Raw genomic sequence first — 17,680 nt, forward strand, 5'->3', positions numbered from 1 at the left:
GAATTTTCTGATAAGATATGGTGATACTGTAATCAACTGAAACCAGTTGAAATTGACAGAAACAACTTAACGGTAACAAAGCTCTAATGGTTACATTTCAAATTGAACACATTCTCCCTCCTTTCTAATAGAATGCCTGGTTATAGAAAGATGCTACCCTATGTCATTGATCCTTCACTAGCAAAATAAACTAATTACATACCAAGACATACACACCATCTGATGCAATCATTGGCACAAACATTGGCCCTTAGAGCTGCTTATATAGTTCATATGTTTTCCCTTAATTCTTAAATGAGAAAGTTACGAAGAATGTAATCAATTCTTCACTCATTCAAAACTTATGATGGTGATATTTTTTATAATGAGATGGCAAAAAACAGTCGAATCAGGAAAAATCAGAAAGAAATCTCGATTTTGAGTGCTTAGGCTGCCCATGCAGTTGTTTTCTTGCACATTAGCTTTAGTAGAGGACCTAGACACTGTATGTTCTCTCTTTGATGACCAGTAGATTAAACACGAACAAAAAAACCTTCATATAACTGCGTCATCCTTACAACCACCCCAATCATCATAAAAAAAAAAAAAAATTAAGGCACTTGACATTTTCTTTGCAGTTCAGGGGACCTGCACGTACCTTAAAGGATGGGTGCTGTTGCCCCTAGAACCCCCTTCAATTTTGGTTTAATTTGACGCAGTTGTATTACCAAAATTGTAAGATGGCTAAATTGGTTTAAAGTAGGTTCTGGTGTAAATGCCATGAGTTTGAATCACATTCAACTTTAATGATTAACAACGTGAACTCAGACACTTAGACCTAGAAAATTATGATACTTAAATAGTCACTCAACCATAAATTGAAGGCCACGTCTAAAATTCCCAACTATAACGCTTATCACATTTTAACTTAACAGTACCACCACTGGTTTTAAGATTCGAAAGCTAAATTAAAAGCAAAATAAGAAAAAGGAAAAGGATTCTAAAATTAGATAATATACGAACTGGCAGTTCCGACATTAATTGCAGAAAGAGAGAACCTTGGCTTTCACAATACCGTTTGTCCTGATCCTCTCTCACCCTTATCTCTCACAAACTAATAACACCAAAAATAGTGACTGCCATTTCTCAATCACAACTTCTCAATATAGAAATGTTCTACTTAAAACAAAATAGTGAATGTCCTCATCCACTATTCTCACTTCTTGATTTTACATTAATTACTATTATTGTCATAATCATAATCATTATCACCTTCTTCTTCATCATCATCCAGTTTGGATATTTGAAGTGAATGTGGAGCATGTCCATCTCCAAAAGAACGAACATGATCCTTAAGAGATCTCTTGTGCTTAAAGTCAGATCCACAAATACAAAACCAGAGCTTACCGCAATTTTTCTCATGCGTCCTCCAATCTCCTTTAACAGCAAAAGTCTTGCTGCATTTCCTGCATCCAAAAGGCTTAGCACCATGTTTTCTCTTGTAATGTGTCTGTAATGTCCTGAAGTCCTTCAACGGCTTTGATCTTGGATGCTCAATGTTGTTCTTGCATCCTTGTGCACAGCAATAACAAGGCAATCTTAGTATTGAAGATGCAGCCTTTGTTCCTCTTAATGATTCTGGCCCTTTTCTATACTCTGATCCATGCCCCCACATATGCATCTGAACATTAATTCAAAAAAAAAAAAAAAAATGAAATTAGTCAAAATCAGCCTCCAAAATAGCCCTAACAAAATCAATTAGTAGTGAAATGTGCCTGCATGTTGTTATATCTATTGAATGTTTTGTTGCAGACAACACAAGAGAACTGAGTAGGCCCAACTAAGAGTTGAGAGGGAGAAGGAATCCAGTATTGGCCCTCAACAATATTGTGAGGGTTAGGAAGCGGGGAAGTGGGAGGTGGAGGTATATGGAGAGCAATGGTTACACCATTTTGATGAGTGGAAATAGGGTTTTGAGGGTTGTTGGAGAAAGAGTAATGATTGGATTGGCCAGGGGGTCCAAGTGATAGAAATAGAGAGTCATCAACTTCTTGGTCATGATCAGCTTCTATACAAACACTTTGCTCACTAGATGATATCGGGGTGTGCATGCTATTAGATCAGAGTGTTTGTGAAAAACCAGATTTTGGGTTTTGGTGGAGAAGATGAGTGGGGGGCGGAAAAGGCTACCTAATATCTATGTGGATGCTTGAGCTTTCATTTAAGGTCAATAGCATGAGGATATGTAACTCCTAATAGAATTTCTTCAATACATACCAATTTTCTTTTCATGAGATTAATAATTCTTTTTTGGCTGAACACATCAGAGCCCTTGAACTTGATCTAAAAAAATGGATTCACCCTTATAATTTTAAGGATGTCTCGTTAATCCTCCGAACTTGTTTACAACAACAACAAAGCCTTAGTCCCGAAATGATTCGGGGTCGGCTAACATGAACCATCATATGAAACCGTGAAATCAAGTCGTGTCAGCGACACAAATTCTCTCCCTCCACTCTTTCCTATCCACTACCATATTTTCCTCAATCCCCAATAAACTCATATCACTCTCGAACTTGTTTAAAGTGAGATATTTTAGTCTGATCCAATATTACATAGATATTGTCCGCTTTGATCAAATCCAACACCTTAAACTACTTAACTTTAAAACGCGTCTACATGTATTAGAAACACGCCTTACTAAGAAGTCATCATCATTATCTCTCCATTTCCACTGTGATATTCAGTTCATTCTTGTCCCTATTGCCATCTCTTAGGTATGCTTGTTGCTCAGGGCTTCTACCCCAGCATCACCCATTCCGGACCAAGTCGTTACAGGCCCGACAACTTCAACCTGGTTAGTCCCCGAACTACACATCGTACATAGAGAGTGAGTTTTTTCACAAATCCAACACTTTGAGTTTCACGGCTTTAGAACGCATCTACGTATATTAGATAAGCCCCAATCACTTTTTCCATTTTCGGTGGGGGATTTAGTTCAATCTTATCCCCCACTTCCATCCCTTAGGCTTGTGTGTTGCTCATGCCTTCTAACCAAACATCTGAACCAGGTCGCTACATGCCCACCAGCTTCCGCCAAGTTCACATCCAAATCAAACAAATTGGGCTCATGACTTTAAAATACGTCTACATGTATTGAAACACACTTAGCAATAATAAGCTCCAGTTACACTCTCTCCATTTACGATGTGGAATTCAGTTCATTCCTGTCCCCATTATCATCCATTAGGATTGCTTCTTTCTCGGGCCTACTATCTCTGCACAACCCCCTTGGATCATGGGTTTACACTAATCTCTTAGGGATACGTGGCAGAGTAGCACGCATCGCTTGAAACAATTTTAGATGGTCAATATGTTACTTTAAACAAGTTCTGGAGCTAATGAGATATCTCTAATGTTTAAGGGACTTAATAAAATAATGATAATATGAATTATTGTCTAAATAGTTAGGATTCCTTGTTAGAAAAAAAATACTAGTATGTATATATATATATATATATATATATATATATATATTTCATTATTTAATATAAGAGAATTGAAGACTTATATATGATATCAAAGCGCCAATGAGGGTTGGTTCGAGTGGTAAGGCGTTGAACCTCTGCTTGACAGGTTTGAGGTTCGAGATCTGTGGTTTGCCCTGACCCTGGGAGTGGGTAGACCTACCCTTACCTAAACTTTATTCTATAAAAAAATATATATATGATATCAAAGCAACAAAGGTGTAAAAACTGAAAATCCTTATTTATTTCGTTGGTTTGACATCTTCATGTGGAAGAAAAAAATCGAGGAAGAGCTAAAAATATGTGATGGTGCTTTGGACGTATCAACCAAACATGGAAGCAATGTTGTATGATTCATCTTTGCCTCTTTTTAGTTCATCTTCTTAAAACAAATAAAAGTCCATGATTCTCCTAAATGTTGTTTTCAATTTGATATTGTTGATTTTGAGTTCTATTTTCTATCATATTTCTTACCTCATGTGTTAGATTTTCATGTTGTTTGATCCCCTCGAGTGCTAATAACACCTCGACAATTTCATCTTCATTTTTTAGTCTTACAACTTTAGTTTGCAACTTTTGTTGTCCCAAAAAATGTGTGACACTAATAAGTGCACTAGGTACAAGTAATAATATGAACGTCTCCACAGGGATAGAACAGTTAAAAGTCAAGATTTTTTTATAAAACAGTCAAGTTTTTAGAACGGTAAATTGAGTGACTTAAAAGTAAGGTTCGGGTGATATGAACTAAATGTAAAATAAACAGAAAATTAAATAGATCAGAACAGTTAATAAGCATGCAAAAATAAGATTAGGGTGATTTAGGATTTAAAGAGAACAGGCTGGAAGCGCAATCAGATTACTAGTGAACAAGTAGATTTCCCCTAATGAACAATATTACGTATATAGACCAAATGTATCTTTCACTATTCTCACTGGGGTTAAGTCTTCCATTTTCCAAACATTCTTTAAAAGCATGCAAACTAGTTTCCTTTATGTTTACAAAACTCCTAAGCATTAAGAATGAGAAAACATTTTAACGGTAAGGCTAAAAACCCTTGGCACATTGTTTAATCGTGTCTCTATCCTTAAGCAATGTGTGATAGATGGTGTTTCCATCGCCTAACCTGAGTCTCCTCCGCAATTATTCAACTAACATATAGGCTAGCTAGACCTATAATGAATTAAGCAACCATCTAATAATCATCTAAAGTTGTTTTTGTAAACATTAGGGGCGGAAAACCACTTGCGTCCACCAGCCTAAGGCCGACTTCAGCCTGTAAAGTGACTGCTCACTCATGTTCATGCTTAAAACACTAAAACTAGTTGAAGAAAACATAAAATGGAAGTAGATTAAAGTACAAGATCACTAAGGATCTCACTAGAATTCAACAAAATACAGAACCTTAAACTTACAATGGATAAAAGATGATAAATATCTGATCCCATAGCTTCCTAACAAGGAGCTATATATAGGATCAACATAAAACAAACTAAATAAAATTCAGTAGTTAGGAACAGTCTGCTGCGAATCAGAATAGTTTGCAAAATAAAACAAACAATCTGCGTAAAAAGACAAATGTAGCACAAATAGACAAAACTGCCCACAAGAAGACAATGTACAACTTTCTATATGCCATAGAGGACACATGCATAACACTATTGTTCAGAAATCATTACATCAGCCTTGAAACTCAATATTTTTCCTTCCCCAAGCATCTTCCTCACGTGACCTTTCTACCTCTCTCCTGGTTTGACCGTTCTTGACTCTTTTATAACAAGCAGAAACATCAACGAACAACCTGCACATATAAGGCAAATTATAAGACTTTATGGATAATAATTGGTTCATTTTAGTTCTAAATTAAGTCTAAATCCTGTAAATATATGGGTATAATTTGCACTTATTAACTTTCTCTCTGACTCAATCTGCAACTTCATCTAGAACTTTTTTTGTTTTTTCATATAGAATTTGACATTTTTGTTGTTCTTTTTAAACTCAAAAGTCATATTTTGATCTCAATTAGCTTCCTTCTTCTTCGTACATCTACATCCTCTTCTTCAACCTCTTATAAGTTTTGATAGGTGAAATTAAAACAGTCTATGCAAGTTTGTGCGCCTACATATGCATCTCAATTTGATGATAATGATGACGATGAAGAAAGTCACGGGTTTATTTAATCAATTAGATTCTTTGTAGAATATATGGTAGTAAAAGATTCCCTTAATTGTATCACGACATGTTTGGGACCTTCCTACTGTCCCCTTATTAGAGCTTTGTTGAGTTGCGTTAGGTTGGCTTCATTTTTAACTCACACGATGTGTGGTCTAAGTGACACACTATATGAATTAGAAAAATTCAAACAGAAACTTTTACATACTCCCCACACGATGTGTGATCGGATGACATGCTGTGTGGTCCTCTTTGCTCAACTCCTTCGACCACTTATACGCTCACACGACGTGTTGCTGTCTCTACATATTGCATGCCCTGTTTCATTCTCGTTGATGCCCTCATCAGGATGGATATCAAAGGATGGTATGTTGTGCAATTATGGCCTATTTTATAGGTCTCCTCGAGAAGCGGAAGATAGGTAATAAATGTACCTACTAAAGCAACATCAGTCAAATATACTACATAAAACACCAGTAGAGAAAGTGGGCTTCTAAAATAATACAATTGAGCCTAACTTTAAACAAAAGCCCTAAAGATCTTCGAAACAATTCATAAAGGGACATCTGATATCATATGAAATTAAGGCCTGGACACGTGGACCAATAGAGAGCTTTAGGCATAAAAAGTAACTATGCGGACCAATCACGAGGCCAGATTCCCAATATACATTCATAATCCCTAAGTCACGTCGTAAAATACGAAAAAGAGAAATGAGCACGGAGTAAAGCCCAATCAGTTGTCTACACGTGGAAGGCTACTGAATAATAGGTACATTTCAGTTATCTATAAATAGTCATTCCTACAAGAGCACATGGTCATGTAATCAATACACCTCAACTCTACTTGCTCTTTTTAGTAAATTGCCTTAGGCATCGGAGAAGGGACACCGGATTCCAGTCCCTCTCTAACAGTTTGTTCATTCTATCCAGGTGACTCTAACTCAACTTGATCAATGTATTCGATAGATTGATGGACATCACATTGTAAATGAAATGAGTTTTAGATTTTATAAAAAAAAAGAATTTTGAATCAGAAACCTTCCTAAATGAAAGGCCTAGGATGGAGCTTATGTCGACTCCCTCCTAGGACTGCTTCTGCTCTTGATTAAAATGTATATAACATAGACTTATGATCATATATTGAAACATTAACAAATAAAATCATGAGAAATTAAACTCCTCATACCATCTAAAAAGAAAACATTAACATATGAAAAATTTAAACATTTAAAAGATAAGACTTAAAGACTAGTTTTAATTATTATATGATATCTAACAAAAACGTATGAATTGATACTATGGTGTTGTCCTCCGAACAGACTCTAGCAAGTGCACTAGATACAAGTAATAAAGTGATAAGTTGAGTATCGTCTCCACAGGGATTGATGACCAAATTTTACTAGAAAAACGTTGCAGAACAGGGTGTTCGTGGTGTGTGAATTCTTTATAGTGAGAGATATAGTGAATAAGTGACAGAATCAATGATGTAGCTTATAAAAACGATTACTTGATAATGATAAAAAGGTAGAACAGGCCAGGCACAACGGAACAGGTTACCCTAAGTCCCTAAACACCCTATTTATTCATGAATGACACAAAGTGAAGTCAACGTCTCTGCTTTAATGCTCACTTAAGTCAACTCTCGTGTGTTCTTAAGATTCTAAGACTTACTATAACCATAAGCGTCCCTAAGGTTGGTTCTTTCTTGCATTACGACTGAAACAACATTTCAATAAAGAAAACCCTTGATACAACCACCTAACAACTCTGCTTCGGGGTTGGATGTTTGATGAAAAGTTCGGTGAAGATGAAAGCAGTTCCCTATCATTCATCTAGCACTAACATACATGCATAAACAATGGAATAGAAAGCTTCATCAAACACTTCATAAATTAACAACATTCATTCATAAATAGAAATTAGGAAACTTACATAACCGGCCCTAACTGGCAAAACCTATTCAAAATGACTACTCACTCATACTACTGAGTGAACAGTCTGCTTCCATTGTACAGAACTCCATCAATGGAGTCATCTTCCTTGAGAGCTCTCTCTACCAAAAACGCCTGTTTTTCAGTTCAACAAAAGATGCCTTTTACCTTCCCCCACTACGTCTATTTAAGGGAAAAGAAAAGGTCAACCCGGTACAAAAAGTATCCGAGCAAATATTACAAAACCAAGTAAATTGTTCAGAAATCCTAAACTGCTAAAAGTGGTTAAGATCCTTTTGACCCTTGAACACTCAAGGGTCGAACTTTCATGTCATCTTGCTACTTTTGAACTGCTCTTATCCGCCTTTCAGCCTGTTGCTCCTACCGCACCTGCCTTCTGTCCTGTCGTTGTCCGTCATCAGAAGTTCCAGCGTTAGACTGCTGGATCAAAGAATGGCTCAACTCCTCATGGTATGCGCGAAACAGACTGCTTCCAGACTGTTTGACTTAATCTTTCCTTACATGCACAAAAACATTTATAAGACTTTCTTTCTTGTATTTTAACCCTAAAAACACCCTTAATTCTTTATAAATAGCATGTTAAATTGTAGTCAAATTCATGCCTAACATATGGTCACACACAATATCTAATGAATGCATGGAATTTTTCCTTCAACATTTAAGAAACAATATGTATTCTATGAATGCTCTAGATAAAAAGGTCTCTGACATGTCAACTTAGCATCAGGCTCTGATCCAACAAGTCCATCACATATCAAATCAGCACAAAGTTTGTATCACACTCTGATCAAAGTCCTTCAGAGGTACTCACACTCTTTATCCGCCACAACTCTATGGAATGCAAAAGCCATGCAACTCATTCTTAATGAGATGAGCAAGAACAGCTCCCTCTCTGCTGAAAGGACTGAAATGTTCAAGGACATTAACATTGGCTTACTTGAGAGCTCTGAACATCTTCAATATTGCACCCATTTAACTCTCGAACTTCTACTTTTCATCCCTTGCTGCTAACAAAAATAAGGAGAAAGATCAAGAGAAGGAATCTTCAACAAAACATCAGGAAGAAGCCCAAAGCCAGAACCCTAAACCTCTGAAACCATCCAAATATGTTCTAGGTCTTTGAGAGATAGACTTATAAGTTGTTTAACTTTAATCCTTTGATGTAATACTTCTGTATTCAATTATTTTAATATACTTCTGAATTCCTTTCCATGACTTACTCTTATGTTTAAATTATTATATCTTCTAAAATGTTCTATGTCATGCTTCCATGCTCTGATAAATAATTAAAAACCATTTCAAAAGAACTTATGCTCTGACTTATATAAAGCTATGATAATATACATCTCTGGTCTATTTACTCTGATATAATGTTGGCTTTGATACTATTTCACTTCTAAGCTCCGAGCCATTTTTTCTATTGAATGTTTGTAACCCTCTGAGTGTTTTCAATCTTAGTAAAATTAAGTAGCTCAAGCCTTATGGGGGAGTATTCAGAACCTAGGTAGGTTCATCAATTTTAGGGGAGTAAGTAAAGTCTATTCCTTTCTATGAATGTTTTTGTTATCATCAAAATGCGGGAGATTGTTGAAATCCAATTTTGATGAGGTTTTTTTATTATGATAAAAATTACAATTAATGAACTAGATCCCCAATAAAATTCAAAAGTAAATTAATGTGTTTTATTGCTAACAAGTTTGTTCAAGTGTCTAAATTAATTAGAAGCAATATACACAAGTAAAAAGACCTTAATGAAATTAAAGGCCCAAGCCGAAAGAAGCCCAGAACCCAGAAGCAGAAGCCCACGTCGAAAGTCAATGTAAGACTTTCTCTTTCTAGAAAAATATCAAAAGACTCTATCAGAAATCCATCTCTCTTTGTTATCACAAATTAGGAAATGCGCAGTCTGCAAGTCCGCGGTTTCAGAATTCAGAAGCAGATCATTAGATGTGCTTCGCTTCTCAACGATCAACAATCCTCTGAATTGTGAAACAACTATTTTCTTAAATGGCAACATGAGCGCAGCAAGTTAGAAGCTCTAGAGAAGAAGAGAAGCAGTTTCTTCACAACAACTACCTTTTGATTCAAACGACAATTTTGAATGTTCCACTTATAAAAGCTAAGTCCAAGCTCCATTTTCACAACTGATCATCTATCTAAGAGATATTTGAATCTCCGATAAATGAGTTGTCATTTGAGTGCAAATATCAGAAGCAGAATCAATCTCAATAGACCGAAGTTGCCTCTGTGTTGCAAGTGACTTAAAAAGAAAAGTGTCTAAATGTTTTAAATTACATATTAGTTCTATTCATCCCTCTGTAGAACTAATTTATCGTATTAGGGACCAAAAAAGGAGCCATAAAATATCCAACTCATGGGTAGTATTGAGGGATTTGATAGAAAGGTCCTAAAGGAGCGATCTGTCTGGTGGTGCTTGGGACAACCCTAGTGTAAATGGAATGGGTTTCGGACGATGATTTGATGTTTATCTAGACTATATTCTCTATTTCCAAATCTTAAGTAGAGTGATTGATATTATTTAGGTACGGGGCGGAATTGTTTGTCTCTCCTATTGGAGTGTCTCTAGTCTTCTCCGTTGAGAAGAAGTCTTTTTAGGGTTTATCCCGTTATTCATCGTCGTCGGATAACCGGTGCAATTCTGCAATTTTGCGTCACTCAGAAATACAAAACCTGAAACACCAATCCAAAACCTGAAACACCAATCAATAGCATAGTACTACGATGGACAGAAACAAGGGCATACTTGATGCTTACGCAAGACTGTGATTAGAGGAGGAGGGGGAAGACGGAATCATCATCCCGACAAACGAAATCCAAGGTTCGGAATCTCAACCTTCACTGTTTATCGTCGGACAATTCCTAATCGCGAAGACAATCCACCTAGACAGTATGAAGTGTATGCTAGCATTAATCTGGAAACCGGGGAAGGGTGTCACGGTCACAGAGACGGACAGGGAAGGACGGTACTTATTTCATTTCTACCACGAACTGGATGTGGTTCGAGTTCTGAATGACGGACCTTGGACATTCAACCAGAATGTGCTAATTATCAAAAGACTAGACCTAATGGAACAAGTAATGCAGGTGGAGCTAGACAGACTGATCATGTGGGTACAGATAGCAGATTTACCGGTGGGATTCCAAACTGAGAAGATCTGCCAAATTCTAGGGGATTACCTAGGATCCTTCATAGAAGCAAATGAGAGGAACTTTACAGGGCTCAGACGCAGTTACTTGCATATCAAGGTTGATATAGATGTTCGGGAACCCTTGAAGATGGGACAGAAGATGAAAAGGAGCGGGGGTGAATGGTTTTGGGTCAGCTTCAGATACGAGAGGCTACCCAGCTTTTGTTTCTATTGTGGGATTATAGGCCATTCAGACAAGTTTTGCACAAAATTCTTTGATAATCCGGCTGCACCAGCAGAAAGACAGTATGAGAGATTTCTTAGAGCTGCAATTTATAAAAACAATAGCATGGCAGGGCGGGAGTGGTTACGCGAGCCAGTAGGGGAAGGGAGCAACAATAATAGTGAGGGTAAAACCAGCTAGAGTCCGAGAAATTAGCAGCCCAGAGAAGACGTTAGCACAACGACTGGAAAGCGGTTTCAGTTTGAAAACGCGTGGTTACAGGAAGAGCATTGCGAAACAATTATGGTTGCTGTTTGGGAAGCGGAAACAGATCAACCTGTAAGTACCAAATTAACAAATTGTCGTTTGGCATTGCAAGGTTGGAGCAAGAATCTAGATACCAATTTCAGGAAATCGTTAAACAACCTAAGGGTGCAACTTCAGCGCTACAAAGGTAGAAGAGATAGTTTCGGGGCAGAATAATTCAGCAGAGCTTCTCAAGCTTACTCTAAAACGCTGAAACAACAAGAGGAATTCTGGAAACAAAGAGCGAAGCTATTTTGGCTTCGGGATGGCGACTCTAATGAAAAGTATTTTCATGCGTATGCTTCAGAGAGAAAATGCCATAATGCGGTCAGTGAATTACAGAATAAGGAGGGGGAAAGTTGCACTTGGGGTGCACGATTAGAGGAACTTCTGACCGACTATTACAGTAACATTTTCTCCAGTTCAGGTATTAAGGATGCACCGATTCTTGATTGTGTTCGTGCCAGGTTATCGGAGCAGCACAAAGCAGCCCTTGCTACACCATTTACAGCCAGTGATGTGAAGAGAGCCTGTTTTGAAATGCATCCGAACAAGAGTCCAGGGCCTGACGGGTTCAACCCTGCATTCAATCAGAAGTTCTGGGGGACGGTCGGGTCAAACATTAGAACAACATGCTTATTATATCTCAGTCAGTACAATCTCCTTCAACATCTGAATGATACCCTTATTATCCTCATTCCGAAGAAGCAGAATGCGACATTGGTTTCAGAGTTAAGACCGATAGCGCTCTGTAACGTTCTCATGAAAATTCTAACAAAGATGCTGGCTAGTAGGATCAAACAAGTGCTTAAAGAGGTAATCTCAGTCAATCAGAGTGCGTTCTTGTCGGATAGACTAATTTCTGACAATATCCTTGTAGCTTACGAAATTATTCACAAGTTAAAAAGGCTCAAGACATGGTCAGAAAGGATCAGCGGCGTTAAAGCTCGACATGAGCAAAGCATACGATCGAGTGGAATGGGGATTCATAGAACACATGTTGCAGAAGTTAGAATTCCCTACTAACTGGATACGTTGGATTATGATGTGTGTAACGACAGTATCATACAAAATCTATCAGGATGGTAGAGAACTGGGACCCATAATGTAACCCCCTCACTATGATCACATGATATCTCACACAATATTAGTTATAGACATACTTTCAATTCTCAACCATATAAACTTCAATCTCATATAAAATTTACATATTATACATAAGAGAAAGCATTTACAATTTACAATACACGTTTAAGTCATTAGCCTACATAGAGGATTTACAAAGCAAAAGTACATCATAAGACTCCAAAATGCCTATATGAGAATGTACTGACACTGTCGGTGCGACCTTAAGCAAGAAGAACTCCACCTAACCTGTAAAATCTGTTGGCAAGGGGTGAGCTGCCTACTCAATACACATATTACGCATATATGTATACAAAAGTAATATAAAGAACACAGATCAAAATATATCATCAGTACCAAGCTAGAATTTTCAATAGAAAGATATTCACTTGTTTCACTTACTATAGTAATACTTATTTTAGAAAGGCCTTGCTGTACTTAGATAATATATATAAAATGATCCTTGGGCCCAATCTGTATTCCGGCTCACTAAATTCGGAATACAATCATATGTGCTACGGAGGAGTTAAACTCAACTCACGTACTCATATATCTCAACACATTTGCTTCCGGCTCATAATATTCGGATAGCACTCTCAACTTGGACCATTTCACATATCCATCGAAGCAAGCTCATATTCATATCTTATCCAACCATTATTCAGTTCCAGTATGTGCACAAGGCTCAACATGCCGTATTTACTCATAACACTGCAACATACTCAATCATAACACTTTCATATCAATCATAACGTATCACAAACACTCAAACATTATTCACATCATTCACATCAGATTCAACCACAACTCACACTCAACAAGTCACAAGGCACAATACATTCATACACATATATAAGCAATATGCTTACCGTCGCACTCAGTTCGATCTAATCTACACGATCGGGTGTGCGTTCAATTGAACCTTGTCCTCCTAATGTCATATAACATTTATACAATTAGTCTTAACATAAACTTAATTAAAATGTAAACTAATGCATGCTATATGATTTACAAGACACTAACTCCACAAAGTTCATGCAATCTAATCCTTTTGTCTTAGATCATCACGTGACCTACTTGCACACATTCTGCCATAACTTTCTCTATATGAATCCAAATGTCCTGTTTCTTGAACCTACGGAAACTAGAAATATATGGGTATAACATATCCAAAATTCATATTAATATCACTTCTACACAATATATGGAATGAAAAATTCTTCTGTCCTGTTTCCAGCCAAGAAACAGACTACCCAGATTTGCATCTACCATAATTCACTCAACTTAGCTCACACTAAACACAATGGATTGCCAAATCCTTTTACATACATATGTTTCAAGTAGTTAGGAACACTTTTGTATAAAGAAACATTCTCAAATTCATACTCTAAGGTCCTCAAAATGCTACATCAACATGGCTGCCTCACATGACATTCAATTTCGAGGCAGTCATGTTCCATCTAGGTTTTCTTCATCTATATATGGAATTAAAGTCCCATATTTTATAGAGGGTTTCATAACACATATAGGAACATAGTTTATTCTTTATGTATCTTCAAATTCGAACAATATCAATATGAACAACATGCTCCAAAATGACTGAAAGCAGTACCCTAGATTTCTGTTAAGGTACTTGATACATATCTTTCATTTGGACAGCCTAAAACCAATTCAAACAACACCAAAACTCAACAAACTCAATCACAACTCATCCACAACAAATCCTAGGATCATACCTAGGTATTTCAGAATCTCAAACTCATAGGCCCCGTTTGGTAAGATGTAATGAGATTCGTAATGGAATGACCATTACATTCAAGGCCCATTACCATGTTTGGTTGCATATTGCAAATTTGTTGTAATGGAATGAGAAAACCATTAGTTAAATTTTGTTCAACAACTCTTGTAATCCCCATTACATAGAAAAATGATTTGAATTCCCATTACATCCAAAACATGTAATTCTAATTCCTATCTTTAAAGCTCAATCTAACTTCTCATTTATCAAATCTCACATCTTATCATTATTAAAAACACAAAAAGAGAAAAACATGAAAAATTGAAAATGAAAAAAAAAACGCAAAAAATGAAAAAATAAGGGGAAACCGGAAAAAAAAACAAAAACCGGTAAAAATGTTGAAAATGGAAACTAAAAAACGAAAAACTATTCATTAATTTATTGATTTCAGTTAATATAATTTTGTATTTGATTTCGATTCATTTTTTTTCATTTTTCGTGTTTTATGCTTTTCACGTTTTCTCATTTTTCATGTTTTCATGTTGTTCGTTTATTATAATTATGTAAATAAAATTTTATAATTACATTTAATTAGGAAAACATAAGTATTGTAATGGTCATTACATTTTATCATTTTTTTTATTTGTCAACCAAACATTGTAATAGAATCATCATTCCATTACATTACATTACAAATTTGATTGCATTACAACTTTGATTACATTACATTGCATTACGGCATACCAAACGGACCCATAGAAAACAAGCTAAAACAGCATACTAACCTTCAACTTGTGTCTATCACCTAGTATGCTTCCTAACTTGACTTGTTTGGCTTGAAAATGGAAGAAATTGGAAGAGTTTTGTTTTGAGGATGTTAGGGTATGAAAAAGGAAAGTTTGCTGATGCTTTGGTCGAAATTGTGGCTGGAAATGAGGAGGAATGAGTTGTATACATCCTTTTGAAATCAAAGAGGCATGCTTTGTCTTACTTGAGTGACATCATGCTTTGTGAGGTGCTTACTTACTAAACTTCATTTTCAGCCCTCCATAAGTCTAATTTAATCAATTAAGGACATGTGAATTCATTCATTTAAGTCCAAACTCAATTAACCAATCGTTACATCTTAACGACACGCACGGTAATCGCATTATGAATACGAAACTTCTAATGACAATGAGATGAATCTAAAATGTATGTATTCAATCATGAAAACATATATGAATGTGGGAAGACTCATATGTTAGGGTTTTGGGGATGTTACAGTTCTTCCCCCCTTAAAGAATTTCGTCCCCGAAATTCACTTACTAGAAACTTCAAATAGGTAAGGATATTGTGTCCTCATATTTTCTTCTACCTCCCAAGTTGCCTCATCAAGTGTTTGATTATGACTCCATCTCACCTTAACCATTGGAATTTCATGGTTTCTGAGTCGTTTCATTTCTCGTCCCAAAATCTCTAAAGGTTGCTCACGAATAGTCAAGTCTGTGTTCACTATTGCAATCTCAGTTTCAGGAATCATATGACTTGGGTCTGATCTATATCTTCTTAATACTGACACATGAAATACATCATGTATTAAAGACAATTCTGGTGGTAAAGCTAACCTATAAGCCAATGGTCCAACTCTCTCAATGATCTCATAAGGCCCGATGTATCTTGGATTCAACTTCCCTCTTTTGCCAAAACGAACTATTCCTTTCCATAGGTACTCCATGCAATCTCACAATTTGTTCCATATAAAGTCTAGCCAATTTATCCATCGAGTCTGTCTGTTGAACCGGTAGAAAGTGAGCAGATTTCGTAAGTCTATCTACTATCACCCATATACTATCGTATCTACGCCTTGTTCTTGGTAATACCATCACAAAATCCATAGTGATCCTCTCCCATTTCCACTCTGGTATGGTTAAAGGTTTTAGTTTTCCCACGGGAGCTTGATGTTCAGCTTTAACTTGTTGACATGTCAAACATTTGGAAACAAAATCAGATACATCTTTCTTCATTGTAGGCCACCAGTAAAAAGGTCTCAAATTTCTGTACATCTTTCTCATTCCTGGGTGTATAGCATAAGGAGAATTATGTGCTTCCTGTAGAATTTCTGATCTTAACTCTGCTACATCTGGAACACATAATCGGCTACCTATCATCATAGTTCCATCATCTTCCACAGAAATATCAGGTCTTTTACCTTGTTGTACACGATCTCGCATTTTCTGTAAATAATGATCATGCCATAGTGCTTCTTGGATCCTTTCTTTCAAATCTGGTTTTACCCGTAGTGTAGCCATCAAACATGTTACTTCATTTAGTTCTAACTGCACATCCATGGCTCGCATCGCCACTAGTGAATTCAACCTATAACTCTTCATACTAGCCACAATATCAACACTCTTTCTACTCAAAGCATCTGCAAACACATTAGCCTTTCCTGGATGGTAATCTATTGTACAATCATAATCTTTTAATAGCTCAATCCATCTCCTTTGTCTTAGGTTCAGCTCCTTTTGTGTAAAGATGTACTTCAAACTCTTGTGATCAGTGAGAATCTGAAATGTCTCCCCATATAGGTAATGTCTCCATACCTTCAATGCATGGATGACTGCTGCCAACTCTAAGTCGTGCGTGGGGTAATTCATCTCATGAGGTCTCAGTTGCCTAGAAGCATATTTCAATGACTTTCCCATTTTGCATTAGAACACATCCCAAACCTTGTCCCGACGCATCTGTATAAACAACAAAGCCACCACCTTCAGAAGGTAACACTAACACTGGTGCAGAAGTCAATCTCTTATTTAGTTCCTCAAAGCTATGGTGACATTTATCATTCCACTGGAATACAACTCCCTTTCTCAGCAATTTAGTTAATGGACCTGCAATCAGAGAAAAACAAATCTCCTGTAATAACCAGCTAACCCAAGAAAACTCCTAAGCTCTGTAACTTTCTTTGGTGGTTCCCATTCATCAATAGCTTTAATTTTAGAAGGGTCAGGTTGAACCCCTTCACCTGACACCACATGACCAAGGAATACAACTTCATCCATCCAAAATTCACATTTGCTCAGCTTTGCATACATCTGATTATCTTTTAAAATTTTCAAAACAATTCTCAAATGTTGTTCATGCTCACCCACAGTTTTTGAGTACACTAGGATATCATCAATGAACACCACAACAAACTTATCTAGATATGGCTGAAAAGTCTTGTTCATTAATGCTATGAAAGCTGCAGGAGCATTAGTCAAGCCAAAAAGGCATCACAAGAAACTCAAAATGACCATACCTTGTGCGAAAAGCAGTTTTAGGTATGCCAGCTTCTGCAACTCTCAACTGCCAATAGCCCGATCTTAGGTCAATCTTTGAAAAATGACGAGCTCCTCTAAGTTGATCTAACAAATCATCAATCCGAGGCAATGGATACTTGTTTTTCACTGTCATCCTGTTTAATTGTCTGTAATCGATACATAATCGCATACTACCATCTTTCTTCTTCACAAATAATACAGGTG

General features: G+C 36.6%; 1 protein-coding gene across 1 annotated transcript; it reads right to left on the reverse strand.

Annotated features, from left to right (window-relative positions):
• Positions 1-1,049: 1,049 nt before the first annotated feature.
• Positions 1,050-2,160, reverse strand: LOC136206369 (zinc finger protein WIP6). Its single transcript, XM_065997430.1, has 2 exons — positions 1,755-2,160; positions 1,050-1,660 (listed from the first exon to the last, which is right to left on the reverse strand). Exons 1-2 carry the CDS (start codon positions 2,088-2,090, stop codon positions 1,214-1,216), a joined length of 783 nt encoding a protein of 260 aa, XP_065853502.1. The 5' UTR covers positions 2,091-2,160; the 3' UTR covers positions 1,050-1,213.
• Between the last annotated feature and the right edge of the window lie 15,520 nt (positions 2,161-17,680).

Source organism: Euphorbia lathyris, chromosome 1 (genome assembly GCF_963576675.1).
Source record: "Euphorbia lathyris chromosome 1, ddEupLath1.1, whole genome shotgun sequence".
Classification (NCBI taxonomy): Eukaryota; Viridiplantae; Streptophyta; class Magnoliopsida; order Malpighiales; family Euphorbiaceae; genus Euphorbia; species Euphorbia lathyris.